The sequence below is a fragment of the Anoplopoma fimbria genome, chromosome 7, assembly GCF_027596085.1.
Source record: "Anoplopoma fimbria isolate UVic2021 breed Golden Eagle Sablefish chromosome 7, Afim_UVic_2022, whole genome shotgun sequence".
In the NCBI taxonomy this organism is placed as follows: domain Eukaryota; kingdom Metazoa; phylum Chordata; class Actinopteri; order Perciformes; family Anoplopomatidae; genus Anoplopoma; species Anoplopoma fimbria.
The window spans coordinates 14,282,661-14,303,320 of NC_072455.1; the positions used below are offsets into that span (position 1 = coordinate 14,282,661).

The 20,660-nt window shown below is 41.2% G+C and overlaps 1 protein-coding gene across 4 annotated transcripts; it reads left to right on the forward strand.

The window, feature by feature from the left end:
• The first annotated feature begins 324 nt into the window (after positions 1–324).
• On the forward strand, positions 325–20,479 carry gigyf1a (GRB10 interacting GYF protein 1a). Of its 4 annotated transcripts, none has more exons than XM_054601044.1 (25): positions 325–689; positions 797–860; positions 2,769–2,898; positions 3,167–3,262; positions 3,440–3,557; positions 4,283–4,391; positions 4,804–5,024; positions 6,933–7,162; positions 7,348–7,468; positions 7,701–7,892; positions 8,762–8,916; positions 9,147–9,312; positions 9,497–9,798; positions 10,387–10,487; positions 10,629–10,729; positions 10,814–10,899; positions 11,151–11,288; positions 11,557–11,772; positions 11,882–12,102; positions 12,242–12,399; positions 12,595–12,758; positions 13,123–13,167; positions 13,663–13,807; positions 14,690–17,929; positions 18,067–20,479. In XM_054601044.1, the coding sequence occupies exons 2-24, from the start codon at positions 826–828 to the stop codon at positions 14,755–14,757; spliced, it is 3,318 nt and encodes a 1,105-aa protein (XP_054457019.1). In that variant the 5' UTR covers positions 325–689; positions 797–825; the 3' UTR covers positions 14,758–17,929; positions 18,067–20,479. The 4 variants fall into 4 exon arrangements, with proteins under 4 accessions (XP_054457019.1, XP_054457022.1, XP_054457021.1 ...); XM_054601047.1 differs by having other exon boundaries at positions 10,814–10,887; XM_054601046.1 differs by having other exon boundaries at positions 9,497–9,792.
• The last annotated feature ends 181 nt before the right edge of the window (positions 20,480–20,660 follow it).

The window sequence follows — 20,660 nt, forward strand, 5'->3', positions numbered from 1 at the left end:
CTATGTCATTATTTGATTTCTCTGATCTCCTCTCTCAAACTCTGCTTAATTTTCAGTGGTGCAAAGGGAGGAGGACAGGAAATAAAGGAGTTACCTGGAGGGTCTCCGTCAATCCACATTTCAGTTGGAGCCAGAGAAAAAGGCACGGAGGGAGAGAGGGAGAAAAGAAAAGAGGAGTGCGAGTCGCATCTGCTCTTGGCAGCTGTTCCAGCAGCCTGTTCCAGTGTTTTGGCTGTTATTTCGTTCCTGCGTTACTTTTTTGATGAATCAACTGATATTTTTAACTTTAATGTGAGATATAACTGCTGTAAAAAAAAAAAAAAAAAAAAAAGAAGAAAAAAAAAAAAGAAAACATTATTACTAGCAAGAGTGTTTTATTTTGTTCCATCGTTAATTCCCAAGGTTCTTATTTTGTTTCTTTTTTTATGTTCAACCCTTTTCGGCTGTGAGTAGCAGGAGCTTCCATTCTCCAAACTATAGTCGAACCCCCTTCCTTATCTAGTTAGGACCTGACAACCTGGTATTCCTCAAGCACCTGAAACTGGCAGCTATTCTCTTTGTGTCTGTGTGTTTGGGGAGCTCTGTGACCACAGCTTAAGCACCACTCAGCCTTCTAGTCACCTAAGCCTAACTAAAGCCAGCCAGCCCTAGCCTGGTCCAGCCCAGCCTGCTCCGATCATCTGGACAGGGTAAGGCAAAAAAGGCCACATTTACTCTTTTGTTCAAACATTTCCTCCAAGTTGTGTTTTTTTTTTTTTTCTTCATTAATTTAAACTGAAATTTGTTTTTCTCTCAGATACTCAGTTCTGTGTGGACGTGAGGAATATGACTGCTGAGACTCTTAACTTCGGCCCAGAATGGTAACTGATCTGGTTTCTCTACATTATTTTAGCAAATGTTTGAAGTCACACTGAAATCATAGTTAAGTATCTCCTGTAGAATATATTCATGATCGTTTCTAATCATGAATATATAAATTCTTCGCAGCACTGTAGGCATTTGAAGATTTAATTAAGTTTAATGTGATATATGACTGACACAACTCAATATGTACTTAACTGCTTGTTGTGGAGCTTTTGACCTTATCACCTAGTCTTCATCAGCAGATATTTTTCAAAGTCATCGTACTGTAGATGTTCAAAATGACATTATTGTGTCATTATTTTTTCTCTGAGCTTAAAAAGAATCTTGACTTAAATCTACACATTCTGCTATAATGTCTAGATGGTAAATGGCCTTTTTGAATGTGTCCATTCCATTAAATGGCAATTTGCTAATGTGATAAAGCATTTTTGGGTGTAAAATTGACATTTTACGAAAATGTGAACAGTCATTAACCAAGAAAATAATGGGCAGTTGAATAGATAATGAAAATAATCATTTTAACCAACATCAATGTCCTTAGGGGCAAGTAATGTGTACTTGTGATTTTTTTTACCTAGGGATATATAGAATGCTGATCTATCTATCTAGAAAATCACTATAACTATCTACATGCCAGCATCAATAATAGTCTAAAGTTGGTAAATGTAATTAAATGTTATTAGTGGTACATTTTAAAGATGGGTTTTCTCTTGTTATCACTAACTGTGGGAAAGCAGCTTTTTACCTCAAAATGTGGGTATTGTTCAGTGGTCTTCTGTCCATCTCTGTCTGTCTCTCTGATGTTTCTCCTCCGCCTCTTCAATGAATGCTTGTGTTGCGATTAATGGGGGGCGTAGTCTTCAGTTTTGTAGCACTCAATCTCTTAACAGCCTGTGACTGCTCTGTGCATTCTTGGTGCAGTGCCAGCTTTGCACAATATATCGCTCTTTACACATCTGCAGCTGCTTTCCTCTCAGTGGCCCTTCTCGCACACTTTTATCCAGTGGCCAGTTCAAGTGCTCAGCACATCCAGCTGTCTGGCCAGCATGTTTACAAGACTTTTAATGCCTTTTGGCATTGCAAAATGATGCAGACCATTTGCGGTTTTGTTGGCAGTAGGGTCTGCAAAATTCTAGTCATCGTGTTAGAATTCAAACCCAAAACATTATGCCTCGCATTTGTATTTATGCAACCGTTATTAGGCCAACCGTTGCTCTATAAGAGCACCAAGGACTGTGAATGTATTGATGGAAGTGTTTAGCATCCTGTTGGACTACATGTTTGTCGTATTTGAGAGGAAGCAACATTTTTCTAAGGTAGAAGTGGATGCAAAAATATTTCTTAGTATCTCAACCACTGGCATGTTTCCTGAGTTCTCCTCTTATTGTTCATTTTGGTTGCTGCACTACTTATTTTTACCGTCTTTGACATGCCACATGCCACCGACTGGTCTTCTCTGATGTCTTCCTTTACCTCTTACACCCCACAGCCCCCTCCACACCTTTTGAGAGTTCCATGTGGTTTTGATGTGTGGCTGTGAGTCAATGACCTGTTTTGTCGAGGCATGTGAATGGAGCCATTGTTAAACGGCAGGCCTTGGAATCTGGGCTGCTCGTAATAGCTTTTTAAAAAGAAATCTTGAGATTGGAAAGCTAACATCATCTGTGTTGAGCCAAGTGTATTCAGCGGGACCTGTATAGTAGATTGGTTGACTTTTTACAAAACATTTGGTAAAAAAAAAAATGTTTTCCTGCTGCAAGATGGATTCTATTAGAAGTTGTTCTCCTGCTCAGATAAAAATCAATTCAATCATCCTTACACAAAATCTGTCATTTTTATGTATTCTGTGTGGACAGGGGAATTTACACCAAGTTATTTATAAGACATTTTTCTTCTTCACGCAGGCTCCGTGCACTGTCCAGTGGGGGGAGTGTGACTTCCCCCCCTCCTTCCCCCGCCATGCCAAAGTACAAGCTGGCCGAGTACCGCTACGGCCGAGAGGAGATGTTAGCACTTTATATCAAAGACAACAAGGTTCGTCACAAAGCTCTGAAAGTTTCTCTCACGACTGTAAGAATCACAGAATATGAAGAATTATCTTGAATGTTTAGCAATGTTGAGGAAGTCATTGGTTCTAAAAGTGATCATGCACGTTATCAACACATGTATATCGCTTTATAAAACTCCACTGACTTCCCCATCCTCAAAAAAGAAGACCTGTTTGGAGGTCAGTTGCTTTTAGAAGTCATGAAAATAAATGGTTTTAAGATGTTTTTTCAAGTGCCTATTGTTGTTGTTTTAGGTCCCAGAGGACATGCAGGATAAGGAGTTTGCTGCTATTCTGCAAGATGAGCCCATGCAGCCCCTGGCACTGGTGCCTCTCACTGAGGAGGAACAGGTCTGTCACAAATACACTGATACCTGCAAATGTCGAAGAGTTTCAGCTCGCCATGTCATGTCTCATAGCGATACGACCTCAGTTTGAAAGTGGGCTGTTCTTCTAGCTGACAAATATGGCTGTAAGCTCACATTCCTCACATTCCTCCCCTTTGCTCTTTCCATTTTCTCTCTGCAGAGGAACTTCTCCATGTCTGTGAACAGTGTGGCCGTGCTGAGGCTCATGGGAAAAGGGGTGGGCGGGGCCGCCCCCGCTGGAGTGGTCCGAGGACGAGGGGCCACACGAGGCGGTCGAGGTAACACGGCAAAAGAAAACCTCCCAGACAACCATTACAAGAGAAACAGCAACAAATATAGAACAGCATTGATTAGACCTAAGTACACTCATGATAAATCCACAGCCACTTATGCTGAAACTAACACCAGTCCAACAGCAACAGAAACGATTTCCAAAACCCTTGGCTGGAACTACAATGGCTGTTATCCAGGAAAAGTAACAGCTTATTCAAGCCAACCCCTGAAGTGTTTATTTCCCCCTTTTCTTCCACCATCTTGATGCAGCACACTTCCTCTTAGCCTGTCTAAATAGTCCCCCTTTTTGTCCAGCCACACCTGTCTAAAACGGCTGGGCTTATGAAATCACCTTGTGACTCACCGCACTCTGCGCATATGAATGGCCAACGTAAACACAAGCCGTCTGGTTCAGGACATCCAAGGAAACAACTTGGAAGAATGATGCTGTGTGGTTTTCATGATTTGTGTGCATGTGCTGGTGTTTGTTTCTGTCTGAAGCTTGAAGCTTTTTCGGTACTTACACTCTTAATTTTGTAATATAGTGTTTGTTGAATTATTTGAAAAAATAAAAAATGTTGGGCTGATACAAAACAAAACATAGTTGAGAGAGCACATTCGACTGCACAGAGTGAGTGAAAAAATCCCAACTTTCTGATCACAAGTTCTCTTATTCAAATGATGATGATATTAAATATAAATAACTTATTTTCCGTGTGTTTACAATCAGGACGAGGTCGTGGTGAAGGTGGATTCTACCAAAGAAGTATTGAAGATGTGGAGGTGGGTTTTGGACGCAGCGTCCGAGAGATACACCGCAGCCAGAGCTGGGATGACCGGTAAGAAAAACCCAGCACACACTACCTAAAGGTTAAATAAATCATGGCTCCAAGTTCTCCGTGGCATAGAAAAGGCATATATCTTAACAGCTGAGAGACGCTGTCATCCAGTGTAATATACTCAATCCTTTTGTAGGATATCATTTTTGTAGATTTTTGCTTTCGTGGGATGAATTATCACTTTTACAGACATATTCTTGTATCTGCTGAGGCTAAACAAAAGTATCTGTTGTATATCTTCACCAGTTTTTCTTCTTGAGGCTAGTTAAAGTTTGTGTATCGGTATCAGTGGTGATGAGATGCAAGTTTAGCTGGAAATATTTCTCTAAGATAAAAACGACTTCATGTTTTGGGATTGTTTTCCTCTCTTTATCACTTAACTGATTCCTCTCTGTTTCCCTCCTTTCCTCAGGGGTGAGCGACGATTTGAGAAGCCGCTGCGGCGGGAGGTTGGCCGTCCCGGCTTTGAAGAGGCCGTAGGGCCCGTGGTGCCGGGTAGGAAGGAGTACACAAGGGCTGACAGCGATAACTGGCGCATCCTGCGGGAGGAGCAGCAGCAGCAGCAGCAGCAGCAGGAGGAGGAGGAGGCGGAGCCGGGCACCAACTGGAGACTTACTGGACTCCGCAGGGATGGTATGAGAAATACAAACATTTATTTATTTATTGTAGCGCTGCCTCAAACTGCCTTGTTAGTGTTGAAAATGAAAGCTAAACACAAGAAAACAAAGGCCTCATTTTTTTTTTCTTTTTTAAATGCATGATGGGCACACCCCTTGATATGATTTCATTCACCAGTATGAAGGACCTCTTGCTGTTAGCTTAGTTTAGCTTCAATGCACTTGCTCTATCAAAACAAGCATGGACTCAGCTGAAATGCAAGTAAAATTTTCAATTTTACTCTTAACTAATTACTTACTTACTGACTTAAGTATATAATATGAATATTACTTATGATTTTGGGCTGCACAGTTCATAGGAATATTTGGGAAATCACAATATGGCCTACCGCAGGATGCGCAATATCGCTATAAGGCAAAACGTGTGTCAAAATGCAATTTTTAATGAAAGATTTTTGAGCTGGAAATATGTCCTGGCCTACCCATTATATTCTAAAGACTTAAGAAAACCCTTTTAGTTTGGTACAGATTCCTGGAAAAATCCCATCATAATCATTTTTATGTGTTTTTTTTCTCAAATTATACAGCTTCAGGTGGCTTAATAATTCATATGATGGTTAAATGACCACTTTGTATTGAACAGCTTTAAACCACATTAGACCAAAGACCTTTCTTGCTCAAGCCTACATTATTCCTTGAAAAAATCAGGTATCCCCGTACACAGGCCTGTTTGGTTCTTTAAGTAGTCAGTAATACTCTGTGGATTAAATCAATTTAAAAAAACAAGTGTGACCAGTTAAATCTGTGTAAGTGCACAATGTGTAACCTTTTGGTTCACTGTTAAGTTAGTGTAGGTTGTGTAACAAAAATGGGGACAGCTGATAAGATTTTACATATTAATGTCCTGGGTAGAAGAAAATGATTTATATTACTCCTCACTGACGTCAGAGCTGAAGCTAAGTTTATACTCGCCGTAGTGATGCTGGCATGTGGTCCGTGTGGGCCCCGCAAGTGGTTTGGCACTAGCTCGAGCACCTCAGATTTTTTTGTAACTTGGCGCTCGGCATCTCATGACTGTCACAAATGGTTCACTGATAAAAAACACTCTTTACATGTCTGGGGATTATACAAAATTGAACAATTTGCTTTTTAAATACTTAAGAGAGAGGTCTGAAAAATCTTCAGTATAGTTTGTATTTTCCAGCCAAATCGTATTGTTGACAGCATATTCAACCTTCTTTTCTTTCTAATGCATCCAATACTTGACTTCTTTCTTTACAGGGCTTGTATAAAGGCAATACAGTAGTCCATGAATATGAGATATGAGTTTACAGATAATTACAATCCTTCCTCTGTTTTGTGGAGGTTGGTTGATGGCTTTTTGCCGGCGACACCTACAGTCTATGGGCATATCTATGGGATACACTCCTTGTCTTTTTGATTCTTCACAGTCCATTTTGTTATACGCCCTATGGCAATTCGGAGAATAATTCAGTGCACAGCACATAGAGTATAAACGCCTCCCTACATACTCTGGCACTACAGCGGCAAGCATGAGTTTAGACAAATCTTAAGTTGTGACAATGTGTGCAGCAGATTTAACTTAGCAGTAGATATAGTGACATCTAGCGGCAGTAAAGTGATTCATAATGACACAGTCAGGTTTTAGCTGAAACAGAGCTGCACTCTAATGCTGCCACAGTTTCTGAGCACAGTCAGGTTAAAGACCACATGACCTTTTTCTAAACTCTTCTTAGACTCTAAACCGGAGGTGACATATAACAGATCTCTGCTGTAACTTGGCAATGTGGTTCTCCTGAAACCTTGTTTTTGTCCCTTTTTTCTTTTTTTTTGTAGTAGTAACAGACTACTTGATATTTGTAACTTAAGTTTGACATTGATGGCGGGCCATTTCTTTTGTCAGATGGTGGTCCTCGCTCAGCAGGCTGGCGGGACCATACCGGTCCAGGTGAGAGTCGTCGGAGGAAGTTTGATTTCGATTTCCGGGACTCTGAGGGCCATGGTGGTGGCCGGCGGCGTGCAGGCAGTGAGGGACTAGAGGATGACAGGGACGGCCTGCCCGAGTGGTGTACAGACGAGGAGGACGGGGAGATGGGCACGTTTGACTCCTCTGGAGCTTTCATGCCTTTGAAGGTGGGTTTGTCATTTATTTTCAGACCCTGGTATAATTTACATATTCACAATAGGTTTTTATACATTATCGGTGTAAAACACTGACATCTTGTATTTCAGATCGTGTATTTCTTTTATAGTCCGCACTAATGAATATTTGTTTTACTCTTTCATTTCCACTACTTCTACTGAACATCCTCTGTCAGAAGGGCGGAAAGGATATAATCCTGGAGGAAGAGTTTGAGTTTAAGGGCATAGAGGAGGAGGATGAGGAGGAGAGCTATGCTGACATGGAGAGGAACGGTGCTGAAGGAGATAAAGACAAGGGTAAGGAAATACTTTTTTATATGCCAGCCGATTGTTTCAGTGACCAAATGAGTTAAAAGCAAACATTTTATGTAAATAAAACTTGATGAAATAGACAATAAATGAGCCTTCTGCATCCTAAATGTGCAAAACACCAAATCGTTTTCATTTTGTCCATACATTTTTTCCTAGTTGAACACAATTATTAACGATTGTGGGATCTTACTTCCTTTCCTCCACTTTTACCTCACAGATAATAAAGAAGCTGGCCAGGCTGTATCGGATGGCGAGACAAAGCGAGCATCTCCCTCCTCCTCTCCTCCCGCTCTCCTACACTGTGCCCCTCCATCCCTGGAGCCTCGGCCCAGCAACTCTTGCCCAGTGGTGGATAACCCTCAGCTGAATCACAGCCACCTCGTCAAGGCCAGCAGCACACCCAGTGAAGGTACACCTTAATGCAACAAGTTAAATATATATTTAGTTTTTTAGTATTTACTGAAACTATCAACTATTAAATAAATAATTTTGGTATTATGTCAAACTTATTACAATTATCTAGTATTTTTAGGATTTAAATAGCTCCATGTTCTGATCCCAATCCAGATTTAGACCAGCTTTTCATTGAGCAAGTCATGCATTTGCTTTACAGGAATGCCATTATTATTAACACCTTACTTTAGTCAGATTATCTTCAGGTTAAGGTTTCAACTGTGAAACAGCCACATTGACACAATGTTGAATTAACTACTGGAAAGTAAGAACTTGACAAAACTGTGTCAAAAAGTACAGCATGTGTAAACATTTTTTTCACTTTCTGTCAGTGGATCAGTTTGAAAATTTTAAAGGGAAGAGTAAATGCCATGAAAACATTGGCTGGAACTGGTTCTTTTATGAATCTCATATTGACTGATTCTCACCAATAAAATACAAGTTGAAAATGTATTCTTAACCCTTAAATCTCTCTGGAAGCCCTGGAGCTACCAATACGATTTCAAAGAGTTAGCTTCAGACCATCACTATCCAAACATTTAGCTATTCATACTTAAACTTAAACTTGAAGCGTTGAGAGTCCTGGCTCAGGAACTTTAGAGCTTTTGGATTCTTGCGTTCAGCCAAGCTCTTTAAGTCTCTGGACTCTTGAGTGTGTTGGAGGAAACTCAGCCACGTTGATATTTTGGTTTGATACACAATATGTTTAGCCCTGGTCATATAATATCTTGTTTACTGAACCTGCTGTTCCTGCTGTATCAGATACAGAGCCAGTAGGTGGCTCTACCCCTCACATCCAAAATCTTCTTTTTGTTTTTGTGACAGACATGGCTCCTGTAGGGGGCTCCAAGGTCCAGCTAAGCCCCGGCGCCCCCACCTCCTCCATTCTGCCTCCCCCACCCCCTTCCTCTGCTGCTCCTCTCCACCCTCCACCTGGAGGAGACGCAGAGGACGATGAGGGCATGAAGCACTTGCAGCAGGTAGGAACAACAGAAGGCACATTTCAAAATGCTGTCTTTGAAACGGGAAGCACGTTTAACTCTAATCAACTAAGGATTATTTTGCTGCAGAATATTCAAAAGTCATTATGTAGAATAATTAATAAATCTAATCTATGAAATGTATCCATATTCATTCTATTCAAAACTTGCAAGGTCAATGTATGTGGTGGTGTTATCACATGCCTGTGTTTGTGTGTTTGTGCACATAGGAGGCGGAGAAGATGGTGGCATCCCTGCAGGACACTTCTTTGGAAGAGGAGTGTTTCACCCAAGCTCTGCAGCAGCAAGAGAGCAGGAACACAGCAGCCGCTCTGCCGCTGTCACATGAGGCCGCCATGAAGTGGTTCTACAAGGACCCACAGGGAGAGATCCAGGGTATACTGGCACACTGTGGCATTAATAGTTACTTGTACACTGATCCAGCCAAGCATAGCATATGGATTCATGGATATTGATATTGTCTGAACTAATTGAAAGGAGGCAAATTACATCAGTTACATAGTGACAGGGTTTGCTCTGTAAACTCATCTCTTCGTCTCCCTTTCTTACCCACTACCAGGTCCGTTCACCACCGTGGAGATGTGTGAGTGGTTCCAGGCTGGTTACTTCACCATGACCCTGCTGGTGAAGCGGGGCTGCGATGAGGGCTTCCAGCCCCTGGGCGACGTCATCAAGATGTGGGGCCGCGTGCCCTTCGCCCCAGGGCCCTCCCCGCCGCCCCTGCTGGTGAGACAGCCACCACCAACGCAGCGCCCGCAGCCTACCCGGGGGCCCGCCGGGACTGTGAGTCAGAGCTCAGCCAACGCTGAGGATGGGGAGGGGAGGATGCAGAGGAGAGGAAAGATTGATAGACAGGTTACGGTAAAACACCAATGATTCATTCAAAAAATAACTTGAAAGATTTGTGAAATTGCCCCCACTTGATTTTAAGATTTGTCATTTTAACTGTGTTACACCCAATATCTTAATTTCCCCCAGTAGGAATCGGGAAAGGGATATAAATATTGAAACCACAGTCATAAAACCATTTTATGCAGTGGCCTTCAGTAAAATCACTGTTTGCATTTAAGCTTCAAATTCGTGGAGCAGCACATGGCGGGTTCAATACCTGCATTTAATGCTGTCATATAACACTACAGATAATGTCACAGGTTTTCCTGATTACCTTTGAACGTGACACAGTTGATCAGATGTTTGAGCATCTTTTACAACATGTTACTTTTTACATCATATTTAGGATATGCACAATTACTGTTTTTTTTTTTTTTATATTTGTATTTTAAAGACACCCAGACTAGTTTGTAGAGCACAGTCTGTGGATGTAAATAATGGAAAATGTCCCACAAGCAATTCTCTCTTAGCCTTATCCCACTCTATATGGATAGCTGTGTTTTGGTGTCGAGTGTTTGAGTATGCCTTTTTATTGACTTGTGATTCTCATTTTTGCAGGGAAACCTAGACCAGGACCGCCTGAAAAAGCAACAGGAGCTGGCAGCAGCAGCTCTTTATCAGCAGCTCCAACAGCAGCAGCTATTCCAGCTCATTAACAGGTGGGAATCTAGAGGTGGGGGGGAACGGTTTCCCTTACCTGTCCAGACTAGTGTGTTGGGTCCAAGTTTCTGTAATTTTACAGAGGCGTTTCTTAATTTGGCCTTTACTTTCAGTGTTTGACTTTGCTTTGTTTACTATAGGTGCAGTGAGCAGGGTATGATGCCTTCGATGAACAGGTCGATGTCAGTGCCAGATACAGGGTCCATGTGGGACATGCATACCTCAGCTTCACAGCCGTCAGGTACATTCCAGACTGCAACCTGGTTGTGAACCACAACACATGTAACTAATTATGCTAAATTAATCCAATTTTATTTCCTTGTAGGCGGTGAAGCCAGTCTTTGGGACATAACAATGAATCCCTCTACTCAGGGTCCAACTCTCGAACAGCTTCAAAAGGTGTGTTCAGCTGTGAGTTGTTCAGCCATACAATGCAGATTCACATCTATTGCATATGTTTTGGGTGGCCAGTCATCTGTTGTGTTGTATCTCATTGTCTTTACTTTCAAGGGCAAAAAAACTTTCAATTAAAAGTTTTTTTTATTACTAGCTGGCACAAAATCTGTAAACAAAATGGATTGTGCAAAACCAGATTTCAGCTTTTGCTGCATATTTTAATCTGTGCCTTTTTACTCGTTTGACTCCCGATGTTTTCCCTTCAGCTCCAGCAGGAGAGGCGAGACGCTGATCTCAGGGCGAAGCGTGAAGAGGAGGAGCAGCGTAAGAGGAGGGAGGAAAAGAGGAGGCAACAGGAGGAGCAGAAGAGGAGGGAGGAGGAGGAGCTCTTCAGACGCAAGCAGGTGAGTTGAAGGAATGACATATTTCTCTTATCACTGTCTAGTGCCTTGGGCTACAAGGCACTAGACAGTGATTTTATAAAATTTTATAAAATTTAGATTTTATAAAATCTAAATTGAATTATTATTTTTGGTAACATGAAAGGTTTAACTTTTTATATTTAAGATAGATTAAGTGCAATAAAAATGGCTGTTAAGAGGCTTTAATTGCTGTTCACCGAGTTATAAATTACGTCTTTAAACTGTTTTCCTCCGTCACGTGTTCCTGTAGTGTCGTCAGCAGCAGGAACTGATCATGAAGTTGCTCCAGCAGACCCCCCAGCAGCAGGGTCCTGGGGCAAGTGGCTCAGGCTGGAGCGGGTCTCCCTCCTCTGGGCTATCCAAGGCCGGGAAGCCACAAGCTCTGGCTCTGCTGGAAATGCAGCAGGAGGCAGAGAGGCTCCTGAAGCAGCAGCAGCAACAGAGAGCGCAGCAGCAGAGAGACCGCGTGAGTAAATTGAATGTTTCTAAAGTTTTAACAGAAAGTCCATTGTAGGGAATGCAAATATAAAATGCTATGTTACCCGTCACAATGATTTCTCTATCCTTTTTTCCAGCACTCTGGCTTGTCAATGGGGAGCTCCTCCATGGGAGGGCAGTGGGCTGATGGAGTTGGCATGTGGGGCAGCCCAGGAAGTATGGAGGGTAAGGGTGGCAGTGTGAGCTCTTCGGGCAGCATGGGCATGTGGGACGAGGCTGTGAAGAACCAGGCCGGCCTCCGTGGCAACAGCAACAACAACATGGGCTTGAAGAACAGCCGCAGCAGCCCTTCTCTCAGGTACATAGACCAGATTGAATAAACTCAGATGAAAATTAATTTTTCACACCTAATATGGCATATAGTATTGTATTTATATGTGCATGTTTTTCATGATGAACATAGTTAATATGCACTGAACCCTGTATGCCCTCTGCAGTGATCAGTACATGATGCGTCGTAAGCGGACGGAGGAGGAGGAGAAGCTGCTGAAGCTGCTGCAGGGCATGAAGCCTCAAGATGGCTTCACTACCTGGTGTGAACAGATGTTGCACGCTCTCAACACCTCTGCCAACAACTCCTCCTCCTCTCTAGATGGTAGGCTTTTATGTATTTAGCAATGTCAAGGGTGAGGTAAATTCACCCTAAACTTCGATAGGTGATTATTCTGTGTTGTATAACAACTCATTTTAGTATTTATGTACTGAAAAGTACTTCCAAGTAAACAGATTTTAACACACTTCCCCACATTTTTAGCATTGCTAATCATTTCAACTGTATTTCTTTATTAAGTGGCCACAATTGTGGCATACCTGAAGGAGGTGGAGTCTCCCTATGCAGTACTGGACTTCATCCGGTCCTACCTAGGGGACACAGTGGAAGCCAAAGAGTTCGCCAAACAGTTTTTGGAGCGACGTGCCAAACAGAAAGCCAACCAACAGAGACAGCAGCAGCAGGTAGGCCTGAGCTCCAAAACTCTTTTTAAAATGAGAACAGCATATGTCAAAAACATAACCGTTTGGCTAACTTCTCATTTGCTGCCCGGACATACAAATTATATCAACAAAAAATATTTTTAACCATGACTAGGATGTGCTGAATTCCTGGTACATTTTGAGTGACAAATCTGGGAAATGGTTCCTGTTATACTGACTATCAATAAAGAGAAGAAAAGAGCATATACATAATTGTGAATGTTCTCATATGAAGGTCAGGTTTAAAACAACCAATAACAGGCTATGGGAAATAAGATGGAGGAGCCTTTAAAGTGTGCTATTTAAATGTATAAATCCCTCCTCTTCCCCTCTTTATGTATCTCAGTTATCAAAGGAAGTGGCTGGATTGAACATGAACTTCCCTCTGCAGGTAAATGCAGATATGCTTTTGTACTTTTCATGCAAACAAAGATGTAGCTGAGTTGTTGTGATTGTGTCTTTTTATGTCTTCCACTGCTGCTACTACTAACTAGAATGTTGCCTAATGTAACTAATGAACCACTTGATGAGACTATAAGGCTCCTCAAGAATATATTTTACAATTGTCCATATATTGGCCATCATTTATGGGGAAACAAGGTCCTTCATAGAAAACTGGGAGTACTCCCAATATGCACACATGACAACAAGACATCGTCACTGTCTAAGTGGAAGACTCAAATTAAAATGTAATCTTTGACAAATGAAGGCTACAACAGGAAAGGGCATGCATTTCTTAACCAAGGGGTGGATAATTTGATTGAAAATATGGTACAAATGGATTCACTTGGGCAAACACTTGGGCCATTGAGAATGTCATGACTAGCATTTGTATGATTGTCTTTATTTTTATTTTCCTTTTTTTTTTTTTTTTTTTTTTTTTTAGGACTCAATGCGAGGTATGAATCCAAGCACCCTGCAGTCCATGTTTCAAGCCAACCACATGAGCAAGGCTGGTCTCTATGACAACCAGGGGGGAAAGATGAAGAAGAAACCGCCCATGATGCTGCACTCTGATCCCAGCATCTTAGGTGTGTGACCTCAACAGCATTTAATATTGCTTCCTTTTGACCTCATTCATCTGTAAATGGTCAGAATCTATAAATAGATGGCTTTGAATCTCTTGACCCCAAGTTAGCATTGTGATTATACAACACACAACCTGCCAACAAATACACCAGCGACACTTGTACATCAAAGTTATAATTGATACCCAAAATAAGCCAAAATGGGAAATAATGTATCCATCATCTGGAATCAATGGGGTCTAACCAAAGCGACCAAGGAAGAAGCAGCAGAGAGTATTGCTTCTTCTTGATGACTTGTTTGCACTCGCTCCAGGTGGTGAGTAGGACGTGCTCGTAGGGTAGGCTTATGTCTGAGGCTTATTTATTTACCCATGAGCTGTTTGAGCGTAGACCTAGGGATGGGACGTGGCTCGCTGTTAGTAGATGAAAACAGGTGGCCAAACAAATGTGATATAGCTAAAAATGAATATTGGAATCTATATAGTTTCAGCCTTCTTATTCTGTAGAGGGAAAAGAGATTGTGCGGATTAAAACATTGCATCAGTACACTCATTTTGAACAAGGAGGTAACATTTATATTACCTTGGCTTGGATGTGACTACTATCTACAGTTGATTATTAGACAACCGTACATAAATGTAATGTAAATGTAATTTTTATGGCATGTAATGAGTTTGTTTCTTCTTACATTTACAATTAAGGTTTAACCTTTCTAGAACAGAGGGCTCTTCTTATCAAATGTTTTCTGGCTTGCATCTTCTTTATCCCCTGCCAGCCCTTCTAAGTCCACCATGTCTCATCCTCCTCTGATCTTACTCTGCTCTCTCTGCCTCTTCCCTCTACCCTTTCTCTCCTTGCCCACCCTCCCCCCCTCCATCCCTGCAGGGTACTCATTCCACAACACGGGCGATTGTCTGAGCCTGAATGAGATGGAGATGGTGGAGGATTACTGATGTGACGCAGCGCAGCAGCAATAGCTACCTGAGGCCTTCTGTCTTTTAATCAGACAAACCTGATGACGAATGTGCACTGCTGGGGGAACCTGGGGGAGGGGGTGGGGATAGGAAGGGAGCGAGCGTGTGAGGGGAGGTACAGGGAGGAGGCGCCTGGATCTGCGCCTCCCACTCTTCCTTCCCTCTGGAAAAAAAAAAAAAGGGCTCCCTGCTGCACCAGTTGATCACTTGAGCAGGGGAGAGGGGGGGGGATGTTAAAAAGGAAGATGGGTATCCTCTGGCACTCAAAAGATTAAGCACCTTATACTGAACTAATGCACTTTATTGAGATGGGATTTGAATAGTTTTTTTTTTTCATGTGTGTGAATGTGAGTGTGTTGGGAATCAGTGCGCATACAGTATGTGTACATACACATTATCTGTGTGCCTGTGTGTCAGAACTGGAAGGGGGCGGTGAAGCAGTCGGTGGGGCGAATGGTCGGGCTGTTAGGTTTTCAAAGTCAGGGGGACCTTTAGTTGAAACCTTATCAGAGAGCAAATCCTTTCTCGAAAGACAAACACTGTTGATATTTCTCTTGTTTAGCATTTTTTTACGTTTATATAAAAAGTAAAGCTATTGAAAAATGGATTATAAAAAAACTTGAAGATTTGCACTTGCCTAAAAAAAGAAATAACAAAAACAACAAAAAAAATCAAACAAATGGGGTTAGTTCTAGAAGTGAATATTTTTGTGAATGTGTTTGTATGACTGAGAGTGACTGATGTGTGATGGTTGGTTTGTGTCAGTAATATACCAGTCTGCACAATGTTGTTTTTTTTTCTTCATTCTTTTGTTGCTTACCAAGATGTATGAAACATAAGAGGCCATTTTTGTCTTTTTTTTTTGTTCAAATGGTAATTTTGTATTCTCATGTTAAGAGAGTGTGTTTATGTCCCTTCTCCAAACAGGGACTTGATCTGTATGTCATGAGAGAGTGACGAGAGAGACATTTTGAATGAATGAATGAGACACAGAGAGAGAGAGAGAGAGGGCAATTGCACAACACATCCTTTCTCTCACCAGCTCTTCATCCCCAAATAGACGAAATAGAAATGCATACATTTGTAAATGTTAGCTTTGCGCTCATCACATGATGACCACCACTTGTTTATTTCCCCTTAGCCTCTCCCCATTGGGAGCTGTCTCTAGACCTATGAGGACTAGCAGGCAGGGCGAATCATGAGGGACATTACTGTGTGTGCATCAGATTGAGAATTTGTATGTGTGTGCGTGTGTGCATGTTCATTTTCTGTTCATAGAAATGAGTTAAGACTACAGGTACTCATTTTTGAATACATGTGCTGTTTTTGTATGCGTATGAATGCACATTTGTGCCTAAGAACTTGGATAGGGTGCGTGGCCATTGAGACATTAACTCTTTTTTGAGAGCGAGTGTGATGTGCGTCAGTGCTCAGCACAGTGTATGTAAAGTATGTCAGTTTATATATCGTAAATATTTCTAGTTCAGTCTAGGGGTGATCCATCGGAAGGTTAGTCCAGTCTGTTGTCCTGGGGTGTGATCACGTTGCCTTTTGTCAGCTCTCGAACTTGTGAATGAAAGGTGTCGAGTTGCTGACTCTGAAAAAAAAAAAAAAACAGCATCTTAATGTGCAAGTGCACAGAACGGTGCATGAAATGTTAGCATATTGTGTTACTTATTCGTTGTTGCAATTTGATAATGACGAGTTTTCTTTTTTTATGAAAAATATATATGAATATATACATTATATACAAAGTTTAAAAAGTATTTGGACTAAGATAATGAGCACTTGGGGCTGCTATTTTTTGTTGTGTGTTTTAATTTTTTTTTTTCCTTAATTTCTTTTTCTTTTTCATTATCGCCATGTGAAGTGTGTGTATTATTTCTTAAGAAAATATTGAATGTATTCCAAAAAAATGACAAGAAACCCGTGCTGATACCAGATTTTTTTTCCTCAGAAGATTTCAAAACGGAAACAAAATACAAAAAAGCTTCAAAGAATTTAGCGAGAACTTTTTTTTTTTTTGTGGAGAAGAAGAAGAAAAAAAACTCGGGATGGATACAGTTGAACACACTGCCTCTACAATCCTGGTCGTACAAATAGTGACTAAGAATTAAAAGAAAGGACTCTTTCTATTCCATACTGGAGCTTTGGTTGTTTACAAACCACATGGATTTCTGTGGGTGCAGTTTTTGTTTTTTATTTTCGTTTTTTTCCCACATAAGATGGGTGGGGTTTGCAAGTGCGCTTCTGCCATATGGACATTGAGTGGTGTTTTTTTTGTTTTTTGGGGAAGAGTGGCAGGTATCACAAGAACATGGACATGATCCTCTAACTGGACCTTGTGTTTGGTTGTGGATCCTGAGGCTTGATGATCAACCATGGAGCGAAGGCGGGAAAATCAAGGATGGGCTCTGTTTTTGAGGAGAGTGCAGGGCTGCATAACCCTAGAGGGAACTGAGATGGTGATATGAGTACACCTTGTTAGTGTGCTTGTCTTCACCTCAACCCTCATAAGCACTCACCCTGCCCACTCACCAACTCACCTATGCACTTTTGTTCATTCAAGCTGTGAGGTACCATTTTGGGGATGGGAGCACAAATTACAACAGGAGGATTGCTACGACTTTGACAAAGTCACAGAAAAGATATTCCCAAAACTGAAATAAGAGACTCGAGAAGCACGTCTTCTCCCACCTCCTGTGTATATAACCATATTTTTGTATTATCTTTCAGAGCAGAAAGAAAATTTGCAAATGGATGAAGGAAAATTCATGAGATGTTGATTATACGGAGTGAATGTTCTTCAAGAAAACCAATCTTTTTGAATATAGTTTGAGATAGACTCGCTGTGAGTTTCCCTTAGTTTGCCAGTAACCCTGAAATTATTGGGGATGGAAGGGAAAAAAAAAAAAACATGGACTAAGGTGTTGGACATGCTACAGTGGCTCCAAGACTGACTGATAAATAATTATCAAAAATGGATGCTGCGGTCGCTACAAAGAGCCCCACCAAGAGTGTTTGATCAACATGCACAGTGAAGAGGCAGACATGGGTTTGAAGAGATTTTGGCAAGGAGGCTTCCACTTCCTCTCCCAACCTGATGACTGCCTTGAGTTACTGCAGCAGGAGAAAAAAAGCTTTGGCAATGGTAAGATCATTTTCTTTAGTTCTTCTTGGCATTTTGTACTTAGGATTTCATTTGATCCATTTACTCGTGGTTAATTTTGTGGCACTAAGGGAGTTGTTTGGAGAGTTTGGTAAGTCTTTCTTTCTGTCTTCTCTCAGGAGTCTGGCTGTGCTTTATTTGCTGCCCTCTACAAGGAGGATCTAATCTACAGCCAACCCATGAACCAGTTGACCCTAAACCTGTCAATTGAACTTAAACCCTAAGAAACTTTTCTGTCTTGACCTCGGACTTGGCAGGCCATCGGCATTATCAGTTGGACATTTACCAGATGAAGTTTCAGGTGTATCGACCATGGATCCCATCTGTGTTGGAAGTGTTAGGTTTGGGATTTCATCAGGCGCTCTCTACGGCGAGGAAGAGGATAAAGAGGCTCGTATTGCCCAGATGTCATCCCCCACCTCGGCCTGAAACTCTCAGGTGGTTGTGTGGAGGTTTTCTAACCAGCGGGACAGAAGACTCTCCCAGACGTCAGAGATTTGAGAGCTGGATTGGGTTTCGATGGACGTGGCTGGATTACATCGAAGTCACCAGAAATCCCTTCAGCTGTTGAACTGGATGAACTGAAAAGAATTGTACAAAAAGACTTTGAAACATGACAAAACACAAACACGTAGCTACATGTCACATAGATTCTAGAGTTCAAAGGAGTTAAAGACACACTACATGCACACCAAAAGCAACTTACACTCAGTTACAGTGGCTCTCCTCTGGAACCACGTCTGCATACATAACAGGGCTACATCAATATCAAATCATACAGACACACACAAGCGTCATCGCTCATCAATATAAACGCTGAGCTTTGTAAATAATGTAAAAGTTTGTGTTTTGATTTTTCTCTCATAGTGGTTTTGCTTTATTTCTGTTAAACATGCCTTAAATTGTATAGTTCAGTCCTGAATGGCTAACTGAAAATGTTCTCTAAATGATGAATTTAAGTTGGAAACCACCTCCTTAACTGTCCTCTTAAGTCAAAGAAAGATAGGAGCTTTCTACAAGTCTGTTTACTGTTGGCAAGCAGGACAGTCTATTCTGTATTAATTTGCTACATCTGAGCACCATGTCAGTTGCTATTTAGCTACAGAATAGAGCAGCAAGCGATGTTTGATTAATCTGATTTTGCTGGTTAGCTTTTGTTGACTTTTGGTTTCCTTAAAACGAAGAGTGGTTTTGTTCAGATTTCCTGTTTAGATTATTGCTGAAGGTGCAGGCTTACTAAAGGGCTGGAGTCTGTACTGTCTGGAGCTGAGCTGACTGGGAAGGATGCACAGATTGGCTTAAAGTACAGACTTGTTGTTGTGTGCGAACTACTGTTGGATATACTGCTCTAGGCTAAAACTAAACCAGAGTGACAGGTCCTCCTGAAAATTCAGATGCAAGTTGGGGCTTTTGGGTTATTTTTTTTTTACACTCCGGGCAACCTTAATGTCCTGATAGCAACTAGGTACTTTTTACAGTTTTGACTTGTCAGATCAGGCTTGTCGGAAGCATGATTGTATGAGCAAGCTTGCGTGATTTGTCATATTTGTGGGTTTTGACACTAAACCTTGAGGTGGGTCACAACTCGGCCCAGATTGCTGCAGCTTTGTCCGTGCAGCGGGCAGTGCTGCTGACCATTTCTGGTAGCACTGAATAGATAAGGAATTGACCAGTCTGGGTTGTGTGTTATCTTAAAGGAAACTCTGTCCTGGAAATTTGGAAAGTGTCTTGTTCCAAGTATGTATATGTAATTGGATTTGAGAGATGAATGCTTTTAGTCAATCAGTTTTTTTTGTATCGTCGATATCTAATCAATATGCAGTTTTTAATCCAAATAACAACTGATATTCAATGAATATCTTCAGCTTAGACTTATAATACACTTGTACATATGTTTAGCCGAAGTTTTGGTGGATAGTTAACAGCTACAGCTAACTATGTACACTGAAGTAGCAACAGTAGGCCATAACTGTGGAATTGTGCTAAAAAGTGACTAAGTTTAATGTTGTTGTGATCAGTTGCCAAAACCATGAATATACTATCGAGTCTCTTATCGGTGAATATCTTTAAAAATACCTGTTTGACATTTTTAAAAGCTGATATTGCATGGTGTTAGTTGTTGGTTGGTCAGTCTTAGAAGAGTAAAACAGGGTTGTTTGCAGTTACATTTTACTCTACTACATATACTTTTATGATTTGATAACCTGCAATATCGTTTTGTTAAAAAGCCCTGGATGTTTGGTTGCAGTCTTAGAAAAGAGTTTGTCACGGCCTGTCCACTTAACAGTATGAAGTCCATCATCTGGTTTATTTTAGCTCTGGTAACTGTAGTTCCAACAATATTATCCTAAATGCTATAAATGTGATTTGTATCCCTGTCAGCTCAGCTCCTTTGCCTAATAAGTCTTTGAATGTTGTTAAAATAACAGCATACTTGTAATGAAACTGTTTAGGAAAAGAACAACTGAAAGATGTGTATATAGTTTGGCTATTTTTTGTTTGAAGAACAAAATAAATACTAAATAAATAGCATTTAGCAGTGACTGACTTTGTATTTCTCTCTCTCTGTGTGTGTGTGTGTGTGTGTGTGTGTGTGTGTGTGTGTGTGTGTGTGTGTGTGTGTGTGTGTGTGTGTGTGTGTGTGTGTGTGTGTGTGTGTGTGTGTGTGTGTGTGTGTGTGTGTGTGTGTGTGTGTGTGTGTGTGTGTGTGTGT

Bases quoted from the DNA above. Each gene is read 5' to 3' on its own strand.
- gigyf1a (XM_054601044.1), top strand. From the start codon at position 826: ATGACTGCTGAGACTCTTAACTTCGGCCCAGAATG. The intron at 7,893-8,761 runs GTACACCTTAAT...TTTTTGTGACAG, and splicing joins CAGCAGCACACCCAGTGAAG to ACATGGCTCCTGTAGGGGGC. The intron at 12,400-12,594 runs GTAGGCTTTTAT...TTCTTTATTAAG, and splicing joins CTCCTCCTCCTCTCTAGATG to TGGCCACAATTGTGGCATAC.